At 42.4% G+C, this 25,879-nt stretch overlaps 2 protein-coding genes across 3 annotated transcripts in view; one reads left to right on the forward strand and one right to left on the reverse strand.

Moving 5' to 3' along the window:
- Window positions 1-904: 904 nt before the first annotated feature.
- On the reverse strand, window positions 905-4,472 carry Pex12 (peroxisomal biogenesis factor 12). 2 transcript variants are annotated; one of them, XM_036196450.1, is made up of 3 exons: window positions 3,823-4,472; window positions 2,994-3,547; window positions 905-1,835 (listed from the first exon to the last, which is right to left on the reverse strand). In XM_036196450.1, the coding sequence occupies exons 1-3, from the start codon at window positions 3,946-3,948 to the stop codon at window positions 1,436-1,438; spliced, it is 1,080 nt and encodes a 359-aa protein (XP_036052343.1). In that variant the 5' UTR covers window positions 3,949-4,472; the 3' UTR covers window positions 905-1,435. The 2 variants fall into 2 exon arrangements, with proteins under 2 accessions (XP_036052343.1, XP_036052342.1); XM_036196449.1 differs by having other exon boundaries at window positions 905-1,838.
- Window positions 4,473-7,620: 3,148 nt separating this feature from the next.
- Window positions 7,621-25,879, forward strand: part of Ap2b1 (adaptor related protein complex 2 subunit beta 1) — a 118,068-nt gene continuing 99,809 nt past the window's right edge. Inside the window, exons 1-4 of the mRNA XM_036195554.1 lie at window positions 7,621-7,768; window positions 12,943-13,002; window positions 20,749-20,854; window positions 25,003-25,138. Coding sequence (XP_036051447.1) covers window positions 12,966-13,002; window positions 20,749-20,854; window positions 25,003-25,138 — 279 coding nt within the window. The 5' untranslated portion in view covers window positions 7,621-7,768; window positions 12,943-12,965. The remainder of the gene's footprint in view (window positions 7,769-12,942; window positions 13,003-20,748; window positions 20,855-25,002; window positions 25,139-25,879) is intronic.

Below are 25,879 nucleotides of genomic sequence, written 5' to 3' on the forward strand. Positions count from 1 at the left end.
CCCAACCCTAATAAGCAAAACTTTAATCAATACAGGAATGCTTCAAGAAGCCAAAGGTGATCTGAATGAAAATTTATTTTAAACTCTTGAAGTAATCTTTTGAGTTTCCATACAATTATGACAGCATGGAACAATTCTTTCCCAGAATCATGTATTGTTAAAATTTACTTAAATGTTTCATAGAAACTTTCATAATACCTAGGATGATTCGTGTCAATTGAGCAAACTGTCAATTGAGAAGATTCATAAGAGCAAGCAGAAAGCTTTTGCTCTTCATTAAGTATTTATTAGATAAGCATTCGGTAAACATTCCATTAAGTATTTTACTGCATCTCACCATTGCTTGCTAGCTTTCACTCACATTGAAATTTCCAGACTCCCTATACACAAACTCTACTTTTCTTTAACCTGTTTCCCAAGAGAGACAGGTATGGCTCATGAAGGACTCTTCAAATGCTGATAATTATTAGCATTTGTTAATTTGATAATAAGCAGATGTTAGTAAGTCACAGTATATGGAAGGGGTTGTTTCTCTAAAATGTCCCTAAGTATTTCTATAACGAGGAAGTCCATGTTTCATATTGTATGCAGTCTGATAAAGCCTCTGCTTCCCAGGTAAAGAAATACTTTGTATACCCAACCACGGCCAAGGTGGCTGAGCTCAAAGGTCACAAAGCCCGGGTCCTGAGTCTTACTATGAGTCCAGATGGGGCCACAGTGGCATCAGCAGCAGTCGATGAGACTCTGCGGCTGTGGCGCTGCTTTGAGTTGGACCCTGCCCTGCGGCGGGAGAGGGAGAAAGCCAGTGTAGCTAAAAGTAGCCTTATCCACCAGGGCATCCGTTGAAAACTGACCCCTTTTGGTTTTTTTTATGTTTTTTTTATTTTTTTATTTTTCTAATAAAGTTGTATCTTCCTTTCTTGTGGAAAAAAAAAAAAGAAAAATACTTTGTAAAGAGAGCCTGTTTCCAAACCACCTCTTGGATAAGGTCTAACCTGGCTTTTCCTGTGAGCTTGTATCCCTCTTAATCATGGTCTCTCACTTTCACTTTACCTTTTTGACAGTCTCCCTCTGGTGGCCTAAGCTGGCCTTGAACTCAGAATCATGCCTCCATCTGAGAGCAAATATCACATTACCACATTCAGCTCAAAATCTTACTCTTGAGAACAAGCAACACTTGTAGTGATCTTTAATCCACCTCCACGTTGGCCTTCACACCACCTGCAATCCTGATTCTCCTGCATAACCAGCTTGGTAGAGAGCAAACCAAAAAGCTAGGACCAAGTGGATACATCCTTTTAAAGGAATCCATATAGTTACTGAAAATCAATGTAGTTATGAATTAGGGAAGTATCATTGTTGTTTGCCATACTGAAAACAGTCTTGTGGCCTTATGGGAGAAAACTTGAGCTGGGAGATAATATGCTAATCTCTTTCAGTTCTCTGGAGAGTAGAGTTTAATTAGATGCTGGACTTCTGTTGGATAGCCTGTGATGGGACAGGTTTGGTGACTCCTCACATAATTAAACACACAGCGGTAACAGAACACATAGCCAGAGGTGGCAAGAACTGTATCATTCACCCTAGTTTTACGACACAGCGGGCACACTGTCTTCATTTTGGGTAACAAGGGAGAATCAGGGTTGTAGTCTAGGTGTACAGGTGGTGGTGGGGTAGGCAGAGCAGTTAGTGATTTGATGGTTTCTTGGTTCTCAGAAGAGTACCACCAGTCGAGGAACTGCAGGAAGAATACACCCACGGAAAGGCCAGTGGAGAGGGATAAGGCGACACCACCCACAGCTTTCTTCAGAGCTGACTTTATCTTCTCCCCAACGCTGCTGGGAAAGAGAACAAGGGGCAAAGAGAACAGTTGATTTGGGTGTGGTCCCAGAGTGACTGAGTGCAGTTCCACACTTGGTGGGAGTCACTGATTTGGAGATGCTCTGGGACAGGAGGGTCTGTTGTAAGCAGTTCGCTCATTTAAGTCCACATGCTAGGTGTGTACACCTAAACTCTGGTGTTTCAGAGTTTTTAAAATAGTTATTTTATGTTTGTGTCTGCTTGTCTGTATGTGCATGCAGCTACCAGTTGGGTCAGAAGATCTGGAGTTACAAGCTGTTGTGAACTGCCAAATGTGGGTGCTGGGAATCGATCTCTGGTCCTCTGGAAGAGCAAGCAGTACATGCCATTCATATAACCCCTGTGCCATCTTTCCAGTCCCGTCCCGTCCCCCTCACCTCCCAACCTGTTTTTAACAACAAAAGATTATGCTTTGATCTGAGAAATGCATTAAAGATACGATTTTACAGAATTTTAAAATGGAAGATAATCCACCCAGAAAAAGAAATAGACCTAAACAGTAACTGAGCAGTGCTGAGATGTATACATCTTCAAACTTGTGGGAGAATAAGCATTAGCCAGAGGTGGTGTGGCATCATGGATGAGAACATTCTTCACAATTGTATTGCATTGCATTGAATCTTGGCTCTGTGTCATCTAGCTGTTGGTTTCCCCCAACTGTTAAATGAAGTCACTGTGGGGACTGGGGAGATGGCTCAGAGGTTAAAAGCACTGCCTGTTCTTCCAGAGGTCCTGAGTTCAATTCCCAGCAACCACATGTTGGCTTAGAACCATCTATAATGAGATTTGATGCCTTCTTCTGGTATGTAGGCATGATTGCAGATAGAACACTGTATACATAATAAATAAATACATTTAAAAAAATGAAGTCACTGTATTTAATTCATCAGGTTGTGATGAGGCATAAGATAATATACACAAAGCAAATCCCTCCAATGGGGCCTTGCCTATAGCAGGCGTGCAGCAAGATGCACCTATTATGACAGGAAAGATGACCAGAATGGCAGTCCTTGTTTATGGATGTGAGGAATGACTTTGCTGTAACTTAATAAAAGACTGGGGTAAACCAGATGATTGGTGTACAACTTTAAATTTTGTTAATGAGGGGGTTTTAGAAAATGGTATGGTCTTACCTTCGGATGGGGTCCTTCACGGCACTGGCTTCAGACAGTCTGTGCTCTATGGCTTCTACGTCCTGAGCTGTCAGTCGGCCCAGCCGAACTCCAGCCAGTTTCAGCAGGGGAGAGTGGTGCTCGGCTTTTCCGAGAATGTATCGAAGTTGTTGTGTAAGAAACCAGCCTTCCCAGGCCATATTAACAAATGGGTAGGCTGCCAGGAAGGCTCTGTAGAATCGTTTCCAGTGTGAAGAAGGAGGGTGGATAGAGTATTCATCCTCTTCTCGCAAGCTAGAAGCCAGCTTCTCCAGCTTCACTTTCAGATAGGGAAGAAGAACAAGGAACATGGTAGATTTCCAAAGGTGCTCCTTGGGAAGACCAGCGCTGGCTGGTCTCTGAAGCTGCTGGGAGCTCCCTGACACAATCCGCTTTAAGCCATAAAAATGTTCAGAGAATGAGGCACTGGTTCTAGAAAGATAATGCTGCTGGAGCAGAAAGTCTAACAGAGTGAAGATTTCATCAAACCACCTCCAAAAGAAGCCATAGTGCGCAGGATTTGATTCTGCAAGAACCTGGAGCAAAAACATTCGTTTTAGTACAGTCTTCAGTTTGTATTCACATTAACCTTTTCCTTCTAAAACCAACACACTTAGCTTAAATAACTCGCTTTTGGGGTATAGCCTAAGCTCCCCGAGGTTTAAGGAATTGAGTCCAGGGCTCTTTGGGTGTAAATTAAGCGATGGATATGAATGACACACGTTGATCACTGCAAACTCTTGGTTACTTGTAAAATAATTTGAGTTTTCTCCAGTCGTCCCTGAAACCTTTCAGAGAAATAATACCTTACCTTGACCACATGCTGAAGAGCGGGTCTCACTGCTGTCATTAAACTGTCCTGTGCTACCACCTCAAAGATGGATGGATGGTCGTCCGCCACCGCAGCAGTTGTGATATGAGCCCCGTGCTCAGCCATGGTATCCTGTGTGTACTGGGATTCACTTTTCTCACAAATACTCTACCGAGCATGAACTTGTTTTATATCAAAGAGGTGCTGAGTCTTAATCTTTCTGCATGGCACCCCAAAATTTAATTTTACACGAGCAAAATCAACTAGGGTTAAAAAAATAAAATAAAATAAAAAAAAAAAGACTTATGAGGCAGAGGAAGGGAATCTCAAAGTTAAGGACTGTTAACTCCGAAACTGGGGACGTGACATGTGGGGGCTGGGGAATGACTTGTCAAATGCTGCACCTCACAGGGCGGAGCGTGACTCGGAGACAGGTGTGGGCCAAGGAACGTGTCGCTTGAGCTGCAGTCCCGAGCTGCGAGGCCCGGCTCCGGCCGCAGGCTGGGAAGCGCCCGTCCTTGCTTGCTGACCTCGGGCGCGGCGCAGAGGACCCGTGACGCCACCTGAGAAGGGAGGTCTAGGCTTTGTGACAGAAGCCGCACCCGGAAACAGAAGCTCCGAGGACCTCCAGACAGCGGGCGGAAGACGGGCACTCTAGCATCGAACGTGGCCCTGAGCCGGAACTGGGGAACTCTATGACCAACCGGGACTTCCGCTTCCGTCCTCCTGACTTTAACAAGGCGACTGGCAAATGTGGTGGGTGGATTTGTTCCTGGTTATCTCTCCGCGGAGCTTCAGTGCAGGGCCAGACTCGAGCCTCTGTGCAGAGCCGGGGCCTCTACCTGACTCCCCTATCCATGAACAAGCAAGCCAGGGGGAAAATATGGGCAGGTCCTTTCGACACAGACTCGGCGAAGGTGGTGCTTAGCCCGAGAAGCTGAAGAGGCAGAGCTTTAGCGTTTATTAATATCAGATATCAGCAAGTTTCACTAAGATGAAAAAGGTTCTCCTTGTCTACCAGAATTTGGGACGATTACTTTTCATACAGGCTTAACTTGTCTTCCTTGTGTAAAACTAAGTTAACAATTCTAGGCACATTCTTCTACATGAAATTGGTTCCGCCCCCCACCCCCAGCTCAGTAGATAAGTTAGCGATACCAATACACTGCAGCAATTCTGAAGGTCCAGCGCGAGCTGAGTTTTGATAGACTAGGTACTTTTCGGTTTGTATACACAAAGTAATCTGTCAATGGGTTTGTACAGTCCAGGTTATATACTTCCTTTGAGTTGTGGATAGAGTTGGTGGAATTTGGATGAGTTCACCGTCTCCCTGGTAATTCCAATTCCTTGGCTAAAAAGACCTTAGGGTGTAAACGTAAGCAATTGGTTTGAATAATGAGAACCTTAAAAAAAAAGGTTTGGGTTTAGTTGTTTCAATTTTGGAAGTAACCTTTATAGTTCTAAAATATGATGATACTTTACTAAAATAGCTGTTGGGAAGTGCAATTGTTGAATTTCTAAAAAGTATTAATTTAAAAAAGAGTTTGTTTCAGCTTTAAAAAGTTTCTTGCTGTGTACCTATCTTTGGCTGGCCTGGTATTCACTATTTGCCTATGCTCACAAAAATACAATAGCCCAGGCTGGAGAGAGGGTTCAGTGGTTAAGAGCACCAATTGCTCTTCCAGAGGTCCTGAGTTCAATTCCCAGCAACCACATGGTGGCTCACAACCACCTGTAATGAGATCTGGTGCCCTCTTCTGGCCTGTAGGGACACATACTGGCAGAATACTGTGTACATAATAATTAAATCTTAAAAAAAAAAAAAAAAAAAAATACAGTAGCCCTTCGAGGCCAGCCTGGTCTCCAAATCGAGTTCCAGGAAAGGCACAAAGCTACACAGAGAAATCCTGTCTCGAAAAACAAAACAAAGTACAATAGCCCAAAAAGAACAGGGCTATTTAACCATATTAGAGTTCTGTAGCAAAACTTCATCCAAGTAACCTTGTTACAATGAAAATGAGTGTCAAGTTGTCATTGTGCCCATGGATCCAATTCTGACAAGTAGGATGTGTTGGCACACACATTTAATCCCAACACCTGAGCGATTGGGCTACATGGCAGTAAGACCTTAACTTGAAAAAGGGAAATGGGGGGAGGGAGGAGAGAAGAGGAAGACAAAAATAATCCAGTTGAACAATCTTGGTTCAGAGTCTCATTTCATTCTTAGCCAGAAGGGCAAGACACCTTGATTAATGGACCCATTAGATTACTCTTTTAAAAGGAAACTAATTATTACATGAGAAAAGAAACAGTTAAAAATAATATGTCATGGTTGGGGATATAACTCAGTGGTAGAATATTTGCCCAACATGTGTGAAGCTCAAGGATCCATCCCCAGTTCTGAAAAAAAGAATAGTGTTGATTTTTATTTTACTTTGGTAATGTGTCTGTTTTTAGTCGCTAAATAATCAATACATCAAAAACCCCACTCTCAAATGTGTAGTTTAGTGAAGACACATACATGATCCCCCCCCCCCCTTTTAACATTTATTACATATACAGTGTTCTGCCTGCATGTATCCCTGCAGGCCAGGCAAGGACACCAGATCTCACTACAGATGATTGTGAACCACTATGTGGTTGCTGGGAATTGAACTCAGGACCTCTGGAAGAGCAGCCAGTGCTCTTAACCCGAGCCATCTCTCCAGCTCGAAGAGAGACCTCCTCCCCGTCCTCCTCTTCCTCCTCCTCCTCCTTTTGTTTTTGTTTTTGTTTTTCGAGACAAGGTTTCTCTGTATAGCTTTGGAGCCTGTCCTGGAACTCACTCTGTAGACCATTCTGGTCTTGAACTCACAGAGATCTGCCTGGCTCTGCCTCCCGAGTGCTGGGATTAAAGGCCTGCGCCATCACCGCCTGACTCGTTTTTGGTTTTTTGAGACAGGGTTTCTCTGTGTAGCTTTGGAGCCTGTCCTGGAACTCACTCTGTTGACCAGGCTGGCCTGGAACTCAGAGATCTGCCTGCCCCTGCCTCCCGAGTGTTGCCAGGAGTGAGTTCGAGGCCAGCCTGCTCCACAAAGCAAGTTTCAAGACAGCTAAAAAAAAAAAAAGTTAGGTTTCTGTAGTAACTCTTAATAAATATTTGTTCAACAGTGGAGTGAGAGAAGCCAGAAAGCAGCTGGGCAGAAGAACCTCTAAGATGCATAGGTACAAAAGTTCAAAAAAGATGAGTCCTAGGACGCTAGAGGCAGAAGCAAGAGGGCTCCAGTTCCAGACTATCCTAAACTACATCGCCTGACACTTTTTCTTTTGTTTTTGAACCTACCTTATACCACTTTAAGCCCCAACAAGACAAAGAGCGTGAGCGGGGTGGGGTGGGGTGGGGCACTAATAAGTTTTCCCAGTCATATTCAATGTAGGGATTGGAACTGATATCTAAATTCTTCTTAGCCTTTTTGAGTCGCTGTCTCCTAGTCCACTGCTCTTATAGTAAGGCGGTTTTTATCAGCTGCATGGGCTTCTGAATCAGACAGGCAAATTACCTGAGGTTTGTGTTTAAGAAAGTAGGATACCTCACTCAGGTTTTACAAAATTCTTGTTCACGGAGATAAATCCCGAGACTATCCATTTATTTAACATGTCCTTTGGGAAAGCCACTGCGGGTCCCTTGGTCTATAGGCACTGCCCTGACCCAGAGAAAGGAAACCTTTCCGTTGCCGAGGCAACAGAGACACAGCCAGGTTGCTTGGTTCTCCCGCGCGCCCGGATGACGTCACGCGGCGAGGTTCTCTTACGCAAAAGCTTCCGGCCCACCATCTTTGTCCCTGGCAAACTGGGTTTTGCGCAGTGGCTTAGATCTAGAAAGAATCGTGACGACGGGGAGGAAACCATTACACCACCACCCGGGCTGTGCTCTCCGGCTGCCGTCGCCACCCCGCCCTTGCCTCCGGTGAGTTCAAGGCGGCTGGCTTTGGGGTGTGTCCCTGACTGACTGGGGGTGGTTGTGAGGGAGGGGAACCCCAAGCCCGGTCGCAGGCGCGGGAGGAAAGGAGATCCGAGGAGCGTGACGGTTGAGGGTGGAGGGAGTCCTCGGGTGTGACCGTTGTGAGGGAGAAGCTTGGAAAAAGTGCCTCCTCCGTGGTGGCCGTGGTGGGATGGGGTTGCGCTCGGGTGGAGCAGCTTGTGGTTGGGGGCTTCGGAGCGAAGCAGGTTTCCAGGGCCGGGTTGGAGAGGGTTGAGGCCAGGGGTGTGGCCGCTAGAGGCTGGAGGCCGAGGGAGAACCTCCCAGTTTTCCCGGCTGGCATCTGTTCATTGAAAGGCCGAGACGTGTCCGGCAAAGCTAAGGGAGAAAGGATCTCCCCGCCCCCACCACACACACACACGGTTTGGCCATTGAAACCTCTCCTGTCGCCCGTATTTGGGGTTTCCAGGCTTCTCCCCCGACCTGGTGAAAACTGAACAGATCCCCGGGGTCTTGACCTGGGGAAGTGCGTAAGGGGACTAAAAGTACTTCGAGGAAGGAGAAACCTCCAAAATTGAACCCCTGTGTGAGAGGGGGAGGCCAATGAAAGGAAATCTTAGCCCGGAATTGTTGGTCGTCGTGCCCCCCCCCCCCCGCCCTTCTTCCCTAGGGTCATCAGGAGCAGTCAGTCTAGTTTGAGGCAGGCTGTAAATTCTACTAGAAGTGAAAAACTGTTATTTCCTGCTGCTTCTTTATTCTTTGAATTTCACAGGATATATCAGCTTTCTGGGCAGCTTTCTATTTAGGGGAAGGCTCTTCATAAAACTCAGGCTATTTATTTTCATTGTGAAGCAGTGTGAATGTGTCATGAATGCTTCGTTGAATTTATTTTGCTGCTTTTTAACTTTTAGAAGGGAGGGTGTTTTTAAATTGCCAAACACTTTTGCAACCGTTGTGGTTTGAAAGACAAAGAACACGTAATTGACTAAGAAAGTGCTTTCAGTGAGGAACAGTTTAAATTATTAATTGCTTTCCTTGTGTAGTTCTGCTTAGCCTTAGGGTGCACTTAACAAAGTAATAATAGAAAGCGACAGGTGAAGGAGGCGCAGCAAAGGGGAACACATCCCAGGGATGAGTACATGAGGTGAAAAATGAGAACGAATCGCAGGTGTCTTGCAAACTCCTGAGAAATAAAGGGGAATGTGTTCTGCCCACAGCCTCCCCTTAGATGGACGGTAAACTTAATATAAAGCAAATGTTTTGACGAATTAGGGCTCAAAGAAGTTCCCTTACATCTTTTCCTTCTGTAAAAGATCGTTATTTTAAACTGTTGTGTCAAGCACAAGTCTGAACCCAGTTACACAAGGAATATTCAGGGAGACACCATCCCCTTTTTTCTTTCCTCCTAGGCTTGCTTCCCAAAATGCCTTGGCATTTCCTAACAGTTGGGTGTAAAACTGGTGGACTTCTTTCTTTATGTAGTAACGTATAGTTACTAAATAGAAATCAGAGTGAATTTGTCTCTTAAATGTTTTGTTTCTGATGAGGTAATTAATCTGAAGCTGCTATTGTCTTAGTGCTATTGAACATTGGGCCAGATATGGTCTTTACACCTCCGCCTTGTAAGCGAAGGTGGCTGGAATGATGACTCTTCTGCTTTACAGTTCACTGAACTTTGCCTAGCTACTGACTTCATGTGTGCAGAAGGGTATAGTGGCCTTCCTGACCCTAGTGTTGGTTGCCATTTCCCAAAGAACCATTTAAAATTAAGACCTTATTAACTTATTTTCTGACCTTATTCTACTCAGCCTATTAATCTTATTTCAGTGTTGAGTTTCTCTTTTGGGGAACTGAAGGGAGGGGAGGACGGACGGACTTTGACAACCTATATTTGGCAGAAACTAGGTTATGTTAATCTAGATCTATAACCTTGTACAGGGAGGCCTGTGAAAGGCGGTGGCATCACGTGTGGGCTAGGACAAATGCAGGTGATTCTGTGCTTTGCCTGGAGGCTGCTTTGTTCTTTAACAGTGTCCTTAGGCCACACCATAAATCAGTTAGTGACTTTTCAGGTTTGATGTTGTATAAGGTCTTATGAGTTCAAATTCCATTGTGACTTCCTTATTTCTAGGGATTTCCTGAAAAACAAAAATTTACTCCAGTAGGATTTTATGTTTTGAAGCACTAGGCAGGTTGTATTTTCTCCGGCTCCATTCTGGCTATTTTTCTGTGGTTTCTAATGTAGGCATCCGTTTTCACATGGCTGTGTCTATCTAGCAAGTGCTTGTGGGTATTTCATTTTAAAATAGGTATATGTGATTATTGTGAGTTGAAAGTCACAGTGACATTAAGGTTCTGCCATTACCACCTCTTCTCATTTTTAATTAAATTTTTAATATTCATATATGCATATAATGTGTTTAGCTCCAGCCCGCCCCCATCCTTCCTTTCTACTCCTTTGCTTTTGTTTAGACCATTTTCATTTTTTCCTTGGAGGTTTTTTTGTTTGTTTGTTTTTACTTAAGGCAGGGATAAACTTGTCACCATGATTCTTTGCCTGTGTGGTGGGGATTATTTCATCATAATTGTTTACCATGGTGTCAGTTGTATTTTGTGATGTATTCATCTGCTTATTTTTCTTCCTTTTTAATTTTTTTTTCTTTTGATGGAGAGATCTTATGCCTGCTAGGTAAGCACTCTACCATTGAGCTATATCCCTGCTCTAAATTGGCACTGAGGATTGAGCACAGGTTTCCCATATATTCAGCAAGCCCTCTACCCTGAGCCCTTATTTATTTATTTTATTTTGTGTATGGGTATTTTGACTGCATGTAGGACTATATACCACTTGTGTACTCAGTGCCCTCAGAGGCCAGAAGAGGGCATCTGATCCCCAGGAACTAGAGTTAGAGACAGTGGTGAGCTGCCAAGTGAGTGCTAGGAACAGAACCCTGGTCTTCTGGAAGAGCAGCCAGTGCTCTTAGCTGCTGGTCTATCTCCAGCCTTATTTTGTTTTTGAGACAAAGTCTCATTATATTATCCAGACTTAACCTCAGCCTCCCAAGTAGCTGGTCACATCTCTTTTTGTTAGAGCAGAGATTCTTGGTTTAGGATCTATGTTGCAGGCTTTTTAAAAATTGTTATTTTATTTTATATTCATGGGTGTTGTACCCATGTATATGTCAGTGTACCATGTGTGTGCCTTGTGCTCAAGGAGGCCAGAAGAGGGTGCTGGATCCCCTGGAACCAGAGTTACAGTGATGTGTCTCAGTGTTGGGTGCTGGGAATCAAATCGTACAAATCATGCAAGTGTAGGCTGTTAATAAAGGTGACTGATTTGAACAGTGTATGCTGAGAAATCCTGTTGGAATTTCATGTTATCTGGGAATAATGGCACACATAATCGCAGCACTAATGAGGCAGAAACAGGAGGATCACCATAAGTGTGAAGCCAGTCTGGTTTTTATAGCGGGTTTCAAGCATGCCAACACTTACAGAGAAGATCATATCTTAAAAGAAAAAACAATTATATATATATATGTGTATGTGAGCTTTAGAAGACAGAATGCTTTTGTGCACTTTTCCCAAGTAACTGGGTGAAGAACTTCTAAACAAATTTTGTTTTCACGTCTTAGGTTTGCAGTTTTGATGATTCCAAGGTATTTAAAGTGGTATAACCACGTTCTGTATGAACAATGATGGTTTTGAGCAGTAGCTATAGCACTCTTGTCGGACCCAGTAATTGTCTCTGTAGGTCGTCTTTGTACATGTAAACTCACAGATAAGATTTCTATTACTAGTCTTTAAAAAGTTTTGTCGTGATTTGAAACAGGGTCTTTGTATGTAGCCCTGGCTGGCCTGGAATTCATTATGCAGACCAAGCTGCTGTTGAACTCAGAGATCCAAGTGCCTGTTTATGAGAAGAATTCCTAGTCAGGTGTGGTGGCACACACCCATATTGCTAGCACCTGGAAGGTGGAGACAGGAGAAAGAGGGATTCAAGTCATCTTCAGCTACGTAGCAAGTTTGAGACCTCCTTGGGCTAGATGAGATATGTCTTAAAAACACAAGGAACTGTGTGTGGTGGCATGTTTGTAAAGCCAGCACTCTGGACAGAAAAGTAGGAGGAGAGGACCTTTGCAAATTCAAGGCCAACCTCTTTTACATAAAGAATTCCAGGCCAGTCAGGGCTACACAGGCAATGCTGTTGCAAAAAGCACAGGCAGCTCACAGGTTAAGAGCACTTGCTGCTCTTACAGAGGACCCAGTTTCAATTTCCAGCACCCACATCAAGTGGCTCACAGCCATCTGTAACTCTAGCTTCAGGATCTAACTCCCTGTTCTTGCCTTCTTGGGCATGGGTGCACACACAGGTGTACACACATACACATAAGTAAATAATAAAAATCTTTAAAACAAATTTGTCTGCTTTCTATTTGATTTATACTGTGAATGGATTGATAATAGCATTCTCTGAATTTTTGCTAGAAAGACATGAAAACAATGCAACCCTCTAGGTGGCAAATATCAAAACAATTTCTGTATTTTGCATTGTGTTTGTGGTTTCTAGCTCTTTCATTTCTTTCCTTTATGTTTTTGAGACAGGGTCTTATGTAGTCCAGGTTCACCTCAAAGTCACTGTGTAGCTCTGCTGAGGAGAATAACCTCAAACTCCTGGTCTTCCTGCCTCTACCTCCCAGGGCTGGGAGCAAGGCAGGCTTATTTTTTCTGAGACCCTTTTTTGCAAGCAGTATTTAACAGGTTGGCAGAATTGTTTCTGCCTTTGAGCTTTGCCTACTTTGAGTGACCCCATCCTGAGACAGGGGAGTGACCAGGTTTTCCTGATTAGAAAGTTATGGAGAAATCTTTGGCACTAAGCCTTTGTCTTAAATGTTAGAGTGAGTGACTAAGATTTTTTGTTTTGTTTTGTTTTGGTTTTTGGCTTTTGGTTTTTTGAGACAGGGTTTCTCTGCAGCTTTGCACCTTTCCTGGAACTTGCTTTGGAGACCAGGCTGGCCTCGAACTCCCAAGTGCTAGAATTAAAGGTGTGCGCCACCACCGCCCGACAAACAGAAATTCTTAACCATAGATGTTCTTAGAATTAATCAGATGCCTTGCTGGAGACATTATTTGGATAACAGCATTCTTTACTCTTACCATAGGTACACTCTAAAGATCCAGAATCATGACTGACTCCAAGTACTTCACAACCAATAAGAAGGGTGAGTAGAACCCCATCAGATTTTCACACTGTTCAGTGAAGGTGCTGGGTTATGCTGCCCAAGTAGAATGTTCTGAGGTTTTCTACCAGTGTTTGCACCCTGTCATTGGGAATCTGATGTTTCTACAAATAATTATGTTTGAATAAGTTAGGAAAGTGTAGGGGATTTTATATGTTTGCTTTCCAGTGCTGGGGACCTAATCTAGGGCCTTGCACATGCTAGGTGAGTGCTCTGCCATCGAGCTACACCTCCTGCTCTTCATCACCCTGTGGTCAGTAATATAATACTGGGTTTTACACGTGAGTGTGGGGCCTAGGAACTAAGGATTCTTGTTGGGAAAATCTACCTTCCCAAATTGTTTCCAGATAGCAGATTTCTGGAGGTGTGAACGGCCCTTCCATCAGAGATAACTTAGCCTCACTGTCCCTCAGCTTATTAAGCACACAGCTGAGCTCTCTTTGTTTCTCAGGGTCAGAATTCTTTGTTTTTGTATTCAGCAGGTCATGTATTTGCTGAAATATTCTGGACATGGCACCAACTACTGTGGTGTTTATATTCTTGTTTTTCAGTGTCTTGGCCTGCTTCTCAGGTGTGAGTGTCCTCTAGTGGCTGAAATGTGGCAACTTTTCTGGCATAGAATTTGTCTTTATTTGCCTTGAAGTATTTTCTGGTGTGTTGTCTTGAGGCTTAGCTGAGTTGGAGTATGTACTATACACATTTTGCTTGGTACACTAGTGGAATTACTGATTGAGTACCCCGATTTCCAGTAAGTCAGAGTAGGTGCCAAGTACACCTAGTACTCAATCTTGGTTTCTAAATAACATTTTTTCAGCCAGGTGGTGCTGGCACACACCTTTAATTGCAGCACTTGGAGGCAGAAGCAAGTGGATCTCTGGATTTGAGGTCAGCCTGGTCTACAGAATGAGTTCCAGGACAGCCAGGGCTACAGAGAAACCTTGTCTCAAAAAACCCAAAATAAATAAACAACATCTTTCACTGAAAGGAACCAGAACTCTTGGGCCAGATATTGATTCTGGGGCTATGTTAAGCTGAAGGTGAATGTCTTCTAAGTAAGGAAATACTCAGAAAATAATGGGACATCAAGGATCCCCACGCCTTAAAAGGGCCTTCACTGGCCAAATTTGGATAATTTGAACAATGAAAAAAGTGATCAGAATAATGGATTATAACCTATTGAAAATAATCAAGGCCCTGGATTCGATTCACAACATCCATACGGTGACTCACAACCGTTTATAACTCTGGTCCCAGGGAATCTGGTTCCCTCTTATGATCTCTGTGAGTACCAGGCAAAGCATTCATATATACAAAAAAATTTAACAATTGAAAAAAGACAAAACAAACAAACAAAAAACCCAACAACAATGAAAACCAAATTCAGTATTTAGAAGCTTATTCATATAGTCAATGTTAACATCACCACTAACAGTTCAAAGTGACACCATTCGCCTTTGGGTGTGATTTTCTGTGAGGTTAGCTTGCCCAAAATTCATAATCTTATTGGAATGCAGAAAACCCATGTCAAGCTTAAAGTGCTTCTCATAATAAGGGTCCTGTACTTAAAACGTCTTATCATGACCCGGCACTCGGGAGGCAGAGGCAAATCAATTGCTGTGAGTTCAGGACCAGCCTGGTCTTCAGAGTTCCAGGCTAGTCAGGGTTACACAGTAAGACCCTGTTTTAAAAACAAAAATATTATCATGAAAAGAAATTGTTTCAGATTAATGACTGAAGAGACATGATAATAAATGTAATGCATATTCTTAGATGAATGTACCCTAGAACTGGGCATGGGATGGAAGTCAGGTTGCTGTGAAAGGCATAGAACAAAGTCTGTTTAGATTAGATGATAGTGGTGATATATTGATACTTTAATATTAAAATAATTAAGAAAAGTTCCTTATCCTTGAAAAACACAAGTTATATATTCAGGGTTAAAGAGGAATGGTGTCTGCAACTTTAAATGATATAAGGAAAAGGTCTGTGTATATGTAGAGAATTATAAAGCAAATGCAGCAAAGTCATAAATGTGGGATAAATACAGTTGGAAGATTGATTTTATTTTTTAAGATTTTTTTTGTTTTAACGTGTGTGTGTGTGTGTGTGTGTGTGTGTGTGTGTGTTAGGGGATCTTCCTTTAAAATTTTTATTTATTATTTTATTTTATGTACATGAGTATTTTACCTGCTGTGTGTCTGTGCACCATATGCATGCCTGGTGCCTATGGAGACCTGAAGAGGACATCAGATTCCCCCTGGAACTGGAGTAACAGCCAGTTGTGAGCTGTCATGTCAGTACTGGGATCAAATCCAGGTCCTTTGGAAGAGCAGCCATCTCTCCAATCCCTGTTTTGACCTTTGCTATCTAATCTGTTTTATTTAATGTTTAGATAGTCTTACCACTAAGTAGCAAAATTGTCCTAGTACTTTTGATGTACCCCAGATTAGCCTACAAGAAATAGTAATACCACTAAGTAGCAACATTGTTCTAGAACTTGTGATGTACCCCAGGTTAGCCTGGAATTCACTTTTCTGCCATCCTCTTAAGTGCTGGGATTACAAACACATATACATCATCATGCTAGGCTGAATATTGAGATTTTTAAAAGCTCTATAGACTTTTTAAATGTATAGCCAATGATGAGAACCATTTTGAGCTGCTAGCAACACTTGGTAGATTTGACTAGTGGAAGGAGTGGGTTTGGGTACTAAAGTGTGTATGCAAGATACTTTGGCTTTCCTAGTACCTGTCTATAGATCCATCCAGTTTCTTCTCTATCTTTATTATTTACACCTCCCAAAAAACATTAGACTGCTGGTCATGGTGGCATAAGCCTAGAATCTCTGCACTTAGGAGACTGAGGCAAGATGCTTGGGCTATATATAGCAAGACTCTGTCTCAAAAATCAAACAGGGCCACTGAAATGGCTCACCAGTAAAGATCAAACCTGAGTTTGATCTCTGGGGCCCATGTAAAGGTGGAAGGAGAGAACCAACTCCATAACGTTGTCCCCTGTCCTCCATACACTTGGTAAGGCAGTCTTGTGCACACATACATCTCAACATGCACTGCTGTGCATATACATAGTAGTAAAAACCACACGCATTAAGTCCTTGGTATTCTTTCAGCTATCTACTTTGTCATTTGGATATGTATTACTTTTTCTTATGCTAACACTTTATGTGCTTTGGCGACCAACATATTGTCTGTAACGACATAGAAGAGTTTTTGTTGTTGTTGTTTGTTTCTTGAGACAGAGTCTCACTATGTAGCCTTGGTTATCCTGGAACTCACTGTGTAGACCAGGCTGGCCTCCAGCTCACAGAGATCCTCCTGCCTCTGCCTCCTGAGTGCTAGGATTAAAGGCATACACCATACCTGGCCTTTTTTTCTAACTGGTTTTTAAAACACACTTTTTCTTGTAGAGGTACAGATGACATTTATAAAAGCTTGAGATGTACAAATTGACTCACTGCTAGATAATATCATGTTTTTCAGAAATGGATAAACCATGTTCCTTTTGCTTCCTGCGCCGCCCACCAGAACCGCCTCTGGAGCAGATTCTCTCCATTTATGCTTGGTTCTGTAATCATTTCAGTTACATCCTGTTTCGATTCTGCAGCTCCTGCTGCTACTCACAATTCCGACTTTCTGAAACCCTGCTGTGTTCCCTTCACTGTTGCAGAAGTAAATGATGGAGCTCTTAGGATTGCACTTGGCAGCACAGGTCTCTCTCAGTAAAGAGACTGACGCTTTCAAAGGCCTGACCTTTCTGCCAGTGTTATTTCTGTAGTTGTCAATTAAATGGAGTAGTAATTTTTAGAACGATTTGCTTGCCTACTGGGGATAGATATTGATAGAACGAGATTTTTTGTGCTCCATTTTTATGTCGATATACTTCCTGTCAGAGGCTTCAGGGAGATCACATAGTGTGCAGACTGTGGATGTTGTCCAAGTAAAATGAACATTGAGAACAGTCTAGAAGGTGGTAGACAAGCAGGCAATATTGTAGTCAAGTTTGACGATGGAGATGGGGAAGATGGGTGAGGTGACACACACCTGTAATCCCAGCACTCTGAAAGCAGAGGCAGAAGGACTGCTGTGAAGTAAGGCCACCTTAGTCTACATTGTGAACTCCAGGCCAGCCAGGGTGACATAGCAAGGCTCTGTTGTGGACAAAACAGACAACAACAAAAGGTGGGGGTACCCGTAGAAGGAAGAAATGGGAGTCGGCGTGAACACGGTGGTGTGCAGTGGCCTTCCTTCCATTCACCACCTCCTTGTCTGGCTGATGAGAGTTATTACCTTGTTCTCATGAAAATGGTGGTGTGGGATAGCCCTCCTTCCATACTCCCTCTCCTTTGTTTATTTTGTCCCCGCATTCTAAAGGCAGATGAGGCTAGAGATGGTGCCTTAAAATAGGGGTGACAATCTTTGATACTTCTTGAGTAGTCATTCATAATTGGGCCTTGCTGGGCGGTGGTGGCACACGCCCTTAATCCCAGTACACTGGAGGCAGAGCCGGGCAGATCTCTGTGAGTTCGAGGCCAGCCTGGTCTACAGAGTAAGTTCCAGGAAAGGCACCAAAACCACACAGAGAAACCCTGTCTCGAAAAAAACAAAAAACAAAAATTGGGCCTTTAGAAATGACCTTGGTTTGTATGATTTTAAGCTTCACTCTTCCTCCTCCTTTTTTCTTGCTTTCTGAGTCAGGATCTCATAGCCTTACCTGGCCTGGAACTTACTAAGGCTGACCTTGAACTTGTGGCAGTCTTCCTTCCTGCCTTTGCCTCTCAAATGCTGGGATTACAGACGTGCTACCATGCTAGGTCACACTGAATTGATTGAAGCCGAGACTAAAGTATTGACTAAGGTAGTGATTTCTTTCATACTTATTTTTGTATTTATTGTGTTTGTGTGTAGGTGTGTGCCATAGCACACGTGCAAGTCAGATGATGACTTTCAGAAGTTGGTTCTCTCCATCATCTAGGTTCTGAAGCACCTTTAACCATTTAGCCATATCACCAGTTTATATGTATTTATTGAGGATTTCATACATAATGTATCTTGTTCATATCCAGCACCCACTTCTCCCTCCAATTCTTCCCAACATGTTCCCCTCCCAACTTCATGGTCTTTATTCTTTTTTTAAAATAATCCACTGAATCCAATTGGTGCTGCCCTCATGCCCATATGTATGGGCCATCTAGTAGAGCATGAACAGTCTCAGTGGTCACATCCTCAAAGAAAAATGACTCTTTCAGCTACTGATACCTACCAATAGCCCCCAAGGTAGGGATTGAGCCTTGTGAGTCCCTCCGCCATCCATGCTTAATGTTGACTGGCTTGTTATTGTGCACAGAACCACATGTTCTGTGAGTTAATGAGTACAGTGGTCATCTCATGCACAAAACCCTCCTCCCCTCCTCCAGCTCATACATTATTTCCACTACCCCTTCTTCTGTGATATTCTCTGAGCCATGGGGCAGGTGAGGTGGTTGATACAGGTATTCCAGTTAGGGCTGAGGACTCGGTCACTTATTCTCACCACTTTGAATATTTTTGACTCTGTATTAACCAATATTTAATTCAAACAAGCTTTTCTGACCAAGGTTGAGAACAGCATCAATCTCTGAATATAAATGCAAATATGTAGAAGGCAGTTGGACAACAGCAGAATAACAGTGATAGATTGTCTACTATGGCCTATGACCTCCCTGGCCTTGGCCTTTACCAGGTTTCCAGTACTGTTTTAGTTACTTTTTTCTTTCTTTCTTTCTTTCTTTCTTTTTTAAATTAATTAATTAATTTATTTATTTATTTATTTTTGGAGCTGTCGAACCCAGGGCCTTGTGCTTGCTAGGCAAGCGCTCTACCACTGAGCTAAACCCCCAACCTCCCCCTTTTTTTAAAGATTGATTTTATTTATTATGTATCCAGTGTTCTGCCTGTGTGTATGCCTGCAGGCCAGAAGAGGGCACCAGATCTCATTATAAATGGTTGTGAGCTACCCTGTGGTTGCTGGGAATTGAACTCAGGACCTCTGGAAGAGCATCCAGTGCTCTTAACCACTGAGCCATCTGTCCAGCCCTCAGTTACTTTTCTATTGCTATGACAGAATAACATGACCAAGGCAACTTAGAGAAGGAAGGGTTTCTTTGGGGCTCACAGTTCCAGAGAGATAGGGGTCTGTCACCATCATGGTATGCAGGCAGGCACATCCAGGTCCACAAACAGGAAGCAGAGAGGGAACAATGGGAGTGGTGCCACTAAAACCATATATCTTAATCCTTCCCAAACAGTTCTACAAACTGGGGACCAAGTATTCAATCAAACATGTGACCCTATGGGCGTGTTTTCAATCAGACCACCACAAGTACCAAGCATAAATTCCCTGTAAATGGACTTCAAGTCTTAGTAGAAAGTGGACTGATGATTTCTTTTTCATTTTTTACTTAACTGTGGTTTTTACATTAGGATCACTTAAAAACTAAGAGCTCTTTACAGTCTAATTCATTTGGGCCAGAGTAGATTCAAAGTATTGATATTTTTGAACATTTCTTATAATGAGATAGCTCACTAGGAAAAAGTGCTTATAATACACCCTGACCATCTGGATTATATCCCTGCAACCTATATAGTAAAGTTGACAGTACCGGTGCATCAGTAATGCCATTATTCCTACCTCAGTGTGGGAGACTGAGACAGCAGAATCATCCTGAGTATGCAGCACAACAGCAGAAACAAGAAGACTATCTGAACAAGGTGGAAGGAGAGAATCAACTCCCCAAAGCTGTTCTTTTAAAAAGTTATTATTTCTATGTGTATCAGTGTTTTTCTGCATGGATATATGTATGCCTGGTGCCTGCAGAAGCTAGAGGGCATCAAGTTCCCTGAAACTAGTTACAGACAGTTATACACTACCATGTAAGTGCGGGAACTGAAGCTAGGAAGTGCATGCTGGGGGCTGGAGGCATGACTCAGGGGGGGTCCTCTCCTTCTGAGTTTACTTCCCAGCACCCACATCATGGCTCCCAACTGTCCATAACTCCAGTTCCAGGGCATCTGATGCCCTCTTCTGGCCTCTGAGGGTAGTAGGCATGCATGTGGTGCATCATGCAGGCAAAAAAACTTAATAAACATAAATAAATAAATCTTGAGAGGGGAGGAAGGATGCTAAGTCTAATTTTGTAACTAGTAAACTGTGATTTTTTTTAGCCTAATTTATTTATCTGTAAAGTTGTTTCTCTTTTAGTTTGTAAACACTAATTTCCAAGCCAACTCCCTACCTTACATTTATTTTCTTTTTAGGTCCTTAAAATTCTGCTGCAGAATCATCCCTCAGATAACTTGTAATAGCTCTGTCTGTCCTGGAACTCACTCTGTAGACCAGGCTGGCCTTGAACTCAGAGATCCACCTGCCTCTGCCTCCCTGGTGCTGGGATTAAATGTGTGTACCACCACTGCCTGACACTCTTATGCTTTCCAAAGAAAGGTCTGCATTGCATTTTCAAAGATGATGGTTTAAAAGGCTTTAAAATTTTATTGACGGAGTCTTTGTTGGTGGGTCAGTTAATATTCCAGGGCTTTGAAATACACATCTCAGAATTTTGATTGAAATAGTCTTACTTGTGGCTGCCTTGTTTTCCTGTTGTTATTTAATATTGCAGTATTCTACCATTCTCTAGTCCTGAGACCATACCTGTTTGTTCTCATCTCTTTTAGGAGAAATCTTCGAGTTAAAAGCTGAACTCAACAATGAAAAGAAAGAAAAGAGGAAGGAGGCTGTGAAGAAGGTGATTGCTGCTATGACTGTGGGGAAGGATGTCAGGTAAGGGTGATGACTCTTAGACTGTAGAGAGCTATATACCCCATTTTGTAGCTCTTCCTGCTTTTCTATAAAATTATAAACTGCTGAGGTACAGTGGTGCATGTCTATACTCCCAGCTGCTTGAGAGGCTGAGGCAGGAGGATCACTTGAGCCCGAGTTAGGCACCCAACTTGGGCCACATAGCATCTGTCTCAAAAGAAAAAAACCCATATAAAACCTATGAAAGTGGGGTTCTCCCATTGAAATAAATATCACAGATGTGTACATGCTTTTATATTAGCTCTGACTTAAGTGTTTTGCTAGTTTGCTTTTTACATTTTTGTTGCATACAGGTTTAGCATAAACTGTCTTTAGTCCTGGCACAGGTACACATCTGTTGCTTGAGAAAGTTTTAGAAGATGATAAAAATCTACTGAACTCACATACTCTTTAATTGGCTTAAGCTAGTGCCCTCAGCTTTACAGCTCTACATTCTGTTGTTGGATTCAAGGTGAAAAACCAACACTACCAGTATTGCCTTGATCTTTGTTATTTGTTTCTGTGATTAGCGAGACTTTAAAACGAGTAGGGGTCATCTGCAGGCCCCACATCATTCTAAGGTCCTTTCCTGGGTCCATGAGATCAAAGCTATTCTTATAATACTTGAATGCTTTTTGCCCCTTTACCATTCTGAGCTGATAGGAAGCAGTGATGGGTGGAATTGCCAGTACCTTACCGTGAATGCAGGCAGTGGTGCTGGCCAGTGTGGTCATTCTGTTTTTCACCAAGAAAGAAAGAAGTTACGAGGAGGAAGAGAAGAACGGTTTCGTTTAGAATTGTCATTCATGATGCAATAAAATTTTATTTTATTCAATAGGGTTTTTTTATTTATTTATTTATTTATTTATTTATTTATGTGTGTGTGTGTGTGCTCCTGTGGAAATTAGAGAACAACTCTCAAGAGTCTGTTCTCTCCAGGTACCTGTGGAGTCCTGGGATTAAGTCAGGTTGTCTGGCCCATGTGCAAGCACTGAACTTGCTAAGCCATCCTGCCAAACCTTTTTTCTTTCTTAAAAAAGTTCTCGTTCTCTCTCTCTCTCTCTCTCTCTCTCTCTCTCTCTCTCTCTCTGTCTCTCTCTCTCTGTTTGTTTTTAATATACTGTGTGTGATTAGAGGGCTGGAGAACTGGCTCAATGGTTAAGAGTATTTGTTGCTCTTGCAAAGGACCTGGGATCAGTTCCCAGCACCCAGGAGGTCCAACATTCTCAACACCTTCGAAACTTCCTCAGGCATCCAGCATACATGTGGTGCACATACATACATGCAGACAAAACACTACTATGAATAAAATAAATATAGACAGAGAACGTATCTATTTATTTGAAAAAGATACTAAACTGTTACTTCATTTTCTGAGTCGTGTATTTATGTGAAGCTGAATTGCTGAATTTTCTTCTTATATTTCAGCTAAAACATTCCACAGCAGAGACAGTAACATGAGAATCCCATTGTCTCTTCTTAACTAGAATGTGTAAACAAGGAGCTGATCAGGTGGCTGAGTGGGTAAAGTCATTTGCTGCAGAGCCTGATGACCCATCAGTTCCCCAGAACCCAGCAGAGAACCACTTTTGGCAGGTTGTCTCAGATCTCCATATATGTGCTGTATCATGGGTGCCCACAAACATACACAATAAGTAAAATGTAAAGCACTGCCACCTTATTAATTAAAAACTCACTTTAAAATAATTTATGAAATGGGCTTATGACTTATTTTATTTTTGAGACAAAATATCTCTGTTACATACCTCTGGCAATTCTGGAACTCACTATGTAGACCAGGCTGCTCTCAAACTCACAGAGATCCACCTGTCTCCACCTCCCACCTGCTGGAATTAAAGGTGTGTGACACCATGCCCAGCTTGTGCTTGTTAATTTAAGTGGATTCTTGTTCTACTAAGTCTAAATTATATTCTGTCTTATCCTTTTATGAAATTTTACCAACCTTTGAATGAAACAGGAATGGCAGAAACCTTGCTCAGGGCATCAGGAGCATTGGAAGATGCTGAGCTGTCTCCTGTCCCACCATTGTTATCTGGTTTTCCTGTTGCTTATGGGGACAGCTCTTGGCTTTTGGTCTCAGCATCCACTGAGAGGTCCAGAAAACTTTGGTTCATGTGGGTTATGCCTATTGAATTTCAAACAGAAAAATTTGAGAAAATTTTGAAGTGTTAGTTATTCCACTTGAAGTAATAATCATAAACCTGTGAAGTTTACTATAATTTCTCTTGTTGGCAGTGGGCTTTGAACCTAGGTCCTTACCTATGCTAGGCAAGCCCTTCATCACTAAGCTCTTTCCCAGCCCTCTTTCTCCATTTTATTTCAAGAGAGAGTCTCACTATGTTGCTGAGGCTGTCTTTGAACTCCCCCTGAAGCACAGACAGCCCTTGAACTTGAGTCTTCCTACCTCGGCCTCCCAGGAGCTGGGGTTACAAGCATGCACCATTGTGCCCCGCTTCAGTCTTCTTGTGCAGGGTGTTAGAGTTACTTAGGATGTAAGCATTCTGTTGGATAATGTTTTGCAACTATTTACTGGTTTTGCAGCCATTCTGCATCTGTATCTGGGCCAAAGAGATGGCCTGATGTCATGAAATCCTAGTGATTGCACTAGGATCCACATAGTTCAAGGAGAGTACTGACACCTAAAGGTTTCCTTTATGAGTGCAGGTAGACATTTCTGTCCTTATAGGAGAATGGTAAATTGTGAAATGATGGCTAGTACTTGGAAAATGAATAGACCATTTATAGTTGATAATGCCAATGCTTTTTAAAAATAAATACATAAATTCTCCCAAAAGGGAATCAGGAGAAATGATTGATTCCAGATCTTGATTAGGAATTTAAAACTTGAACATTTGAGAAATTATAGAAACACTTGAAAATATAGGGTCACATTACAAGGACTTGGGAGCTACCTAAATTCCTACTGGTCAAAGGTGGAAGAAAATGAGAATTAAAAAGTTGGAGCGCTTTGATATCACAAATTGATATGGAAAGTTGTTATTTTTCTTCTTTCGGTTTGATAAAGCTAATTTTTTTTAGAATATGCATAATTTGTTATAAATGAAACAACATAATATAAGCTGAGTGTGGTGGGAAGCACTTGGGAAACTGAGGTAGGGGAGTAGTGAGTTCAAGGTCACTTGGGCCTACATGCTAAATTTCAGGTCAGCCTAAACTGTACATAGCCTGAACCAGCTCAGAGAACCAAGCGCTAGGCATGTAGTTGAGTAAGAAATATACTTTCTGATTCATTTTAAAATAATTCCAGGGTTTGGAATACAGGTCAGTGAACAGAGCACTTCTCTAGCATGTGTGAGGTCCTGGGTTTTGTCTCCATCACTGAACAAAGAATCTAGAGCAGCTAATCAGTAATGGGAAAGAGGTTTGAGGGCATATGTGAATCTAGATGGAGCTGTATCAGCATTTGTGGGTAATGTATATATATGTTGGGCTCATTCTGTTGCTCTCAAATTTTTCATAATAGTTTTTCCCCTCCACAAAAACGTTGAGAGAGCTGAGGATGTAGCTCAGTGGTAAAGCACTTGCCTACCATGCACAAGGCCAAGTTCATCCTGTGTACTACAAAGCTAAAGAGTTTAGAGACCTGGCAGGCATTGGTATTTTCTTTCTGCCTTTCTGCCTTTCTGTCTGTCTGTCTTTCTTTCTTTCGTTCTTTCTTTCTTTCTTTCTTTCTTTCTTTCTTTCTTCCTCTCTCTCTCTCTCTCTCTCTCTCTCTCTCTCTCTCTCTCTCTCTCTCTCTTCTCTCTCCCTCCCTCCCTCCCTTCCTCTGTCTATCTGTTTATTTATTTATTTACTTATTGGGTTTTTTTTTTTAACACAGTTTCTCTGTGTAACAGTCCTGGCTTCCTCACACTCACAGAGATCTACCTGCTTTTGCCCCTTAAGTGCTGAGATTAAAGGCGTGCACCACCACCACCCAGTTTATTTGTACTTTTTAGTTCCTCATTCCCGTGAAAATGAGTTATCAGCATTGTACCATTGTCTTCTTGTCAAGTCGTTGTGGAATCAAGGCTGTCACTTCATTATCTGTGGAACAGCTTAGCACTGACTCCGCTTCCCTCATTTCTTTCTTCCTCTTCTCTCCTCAGCTCTCTCTTCCCGGATGTGGTGAACTGTATGCAGACTGACAACCTGGAACTAAAGAAGCTTGTGTACCTCTATCTGATGAACTATGCCAAGAGTCAGCCAGACATGGCCATCATGGCTGTCAACAGCTTTGTGAAGGTAGTTTGCCCAAGGATTCAATCTTCTCTACCTCATGCAACCTCTTCAGAAGTGACTTTTGATATGGGTTGTGTCTGCATTGCAAATAAGCAACCTATGTTTCAAGGGACGAGATCCTGTAGGCAGGTCCTGGCAGTAAGCAGCAATATTCATGTTGTAAGCACTCTATACACCAGCATGGAGCATCCAGGGGCATTGAAGCCATATGGCAAGCTTTCTGTTATTCCTTGCCAGATGAATAAAAGAAAGCCAGGTGAACCTCAGTGTTTACCCGCCAAGGCTAGTAGAGGTTGGGCATTTCATCACAATCCATACCTGCTGACAGAGGTTGGACATACTGTCATATTGTTCCCTGAGGACTTGTTTTATCTTTGTGAAAGTTAGGGTCAGGACTCAGAAATGCTATGGCAGGAGGTGCTACTTGTCTTTGATTTAGCAGGCCCTGCAACATGGGTTAAATATTTTTTAGAGATACATTTTTTTATTATTTTGTATATGAGTGCAGAGGCCTAGCTCCTCTGGAGCTGGAGTTACAGGCAGTTGTAAACGCCTGACATGGGTTCTAGGAACTGATCTTCTAGAAAAGCGGCAAGTGCTTTTAACTGCTAAGCCTCGCTTCAGCCCATGATTAAATATCTCTATTATGCAAATTAAAAATATTCCCATAGAGGAAATAATAAAATCACTCATGTGATTTTTTTTTTAAATAATTACTGACACATGGCCACTATTGTTGAATTT

The sequence above is a fragment of the Onychomys torridus genome, chromosome 8 (genome assembly GCF_903995425.1).
Source record: "Onychomys torridus chromosome 8, mOncTor1.1, whole genome shotgun sequence".
Taxonomy (NCBI): Eukaryota; Metazoa; Chordata; class Mammalia; order Rodentia; family Cricetidae; genus Onychomys; species Onychomys torridus.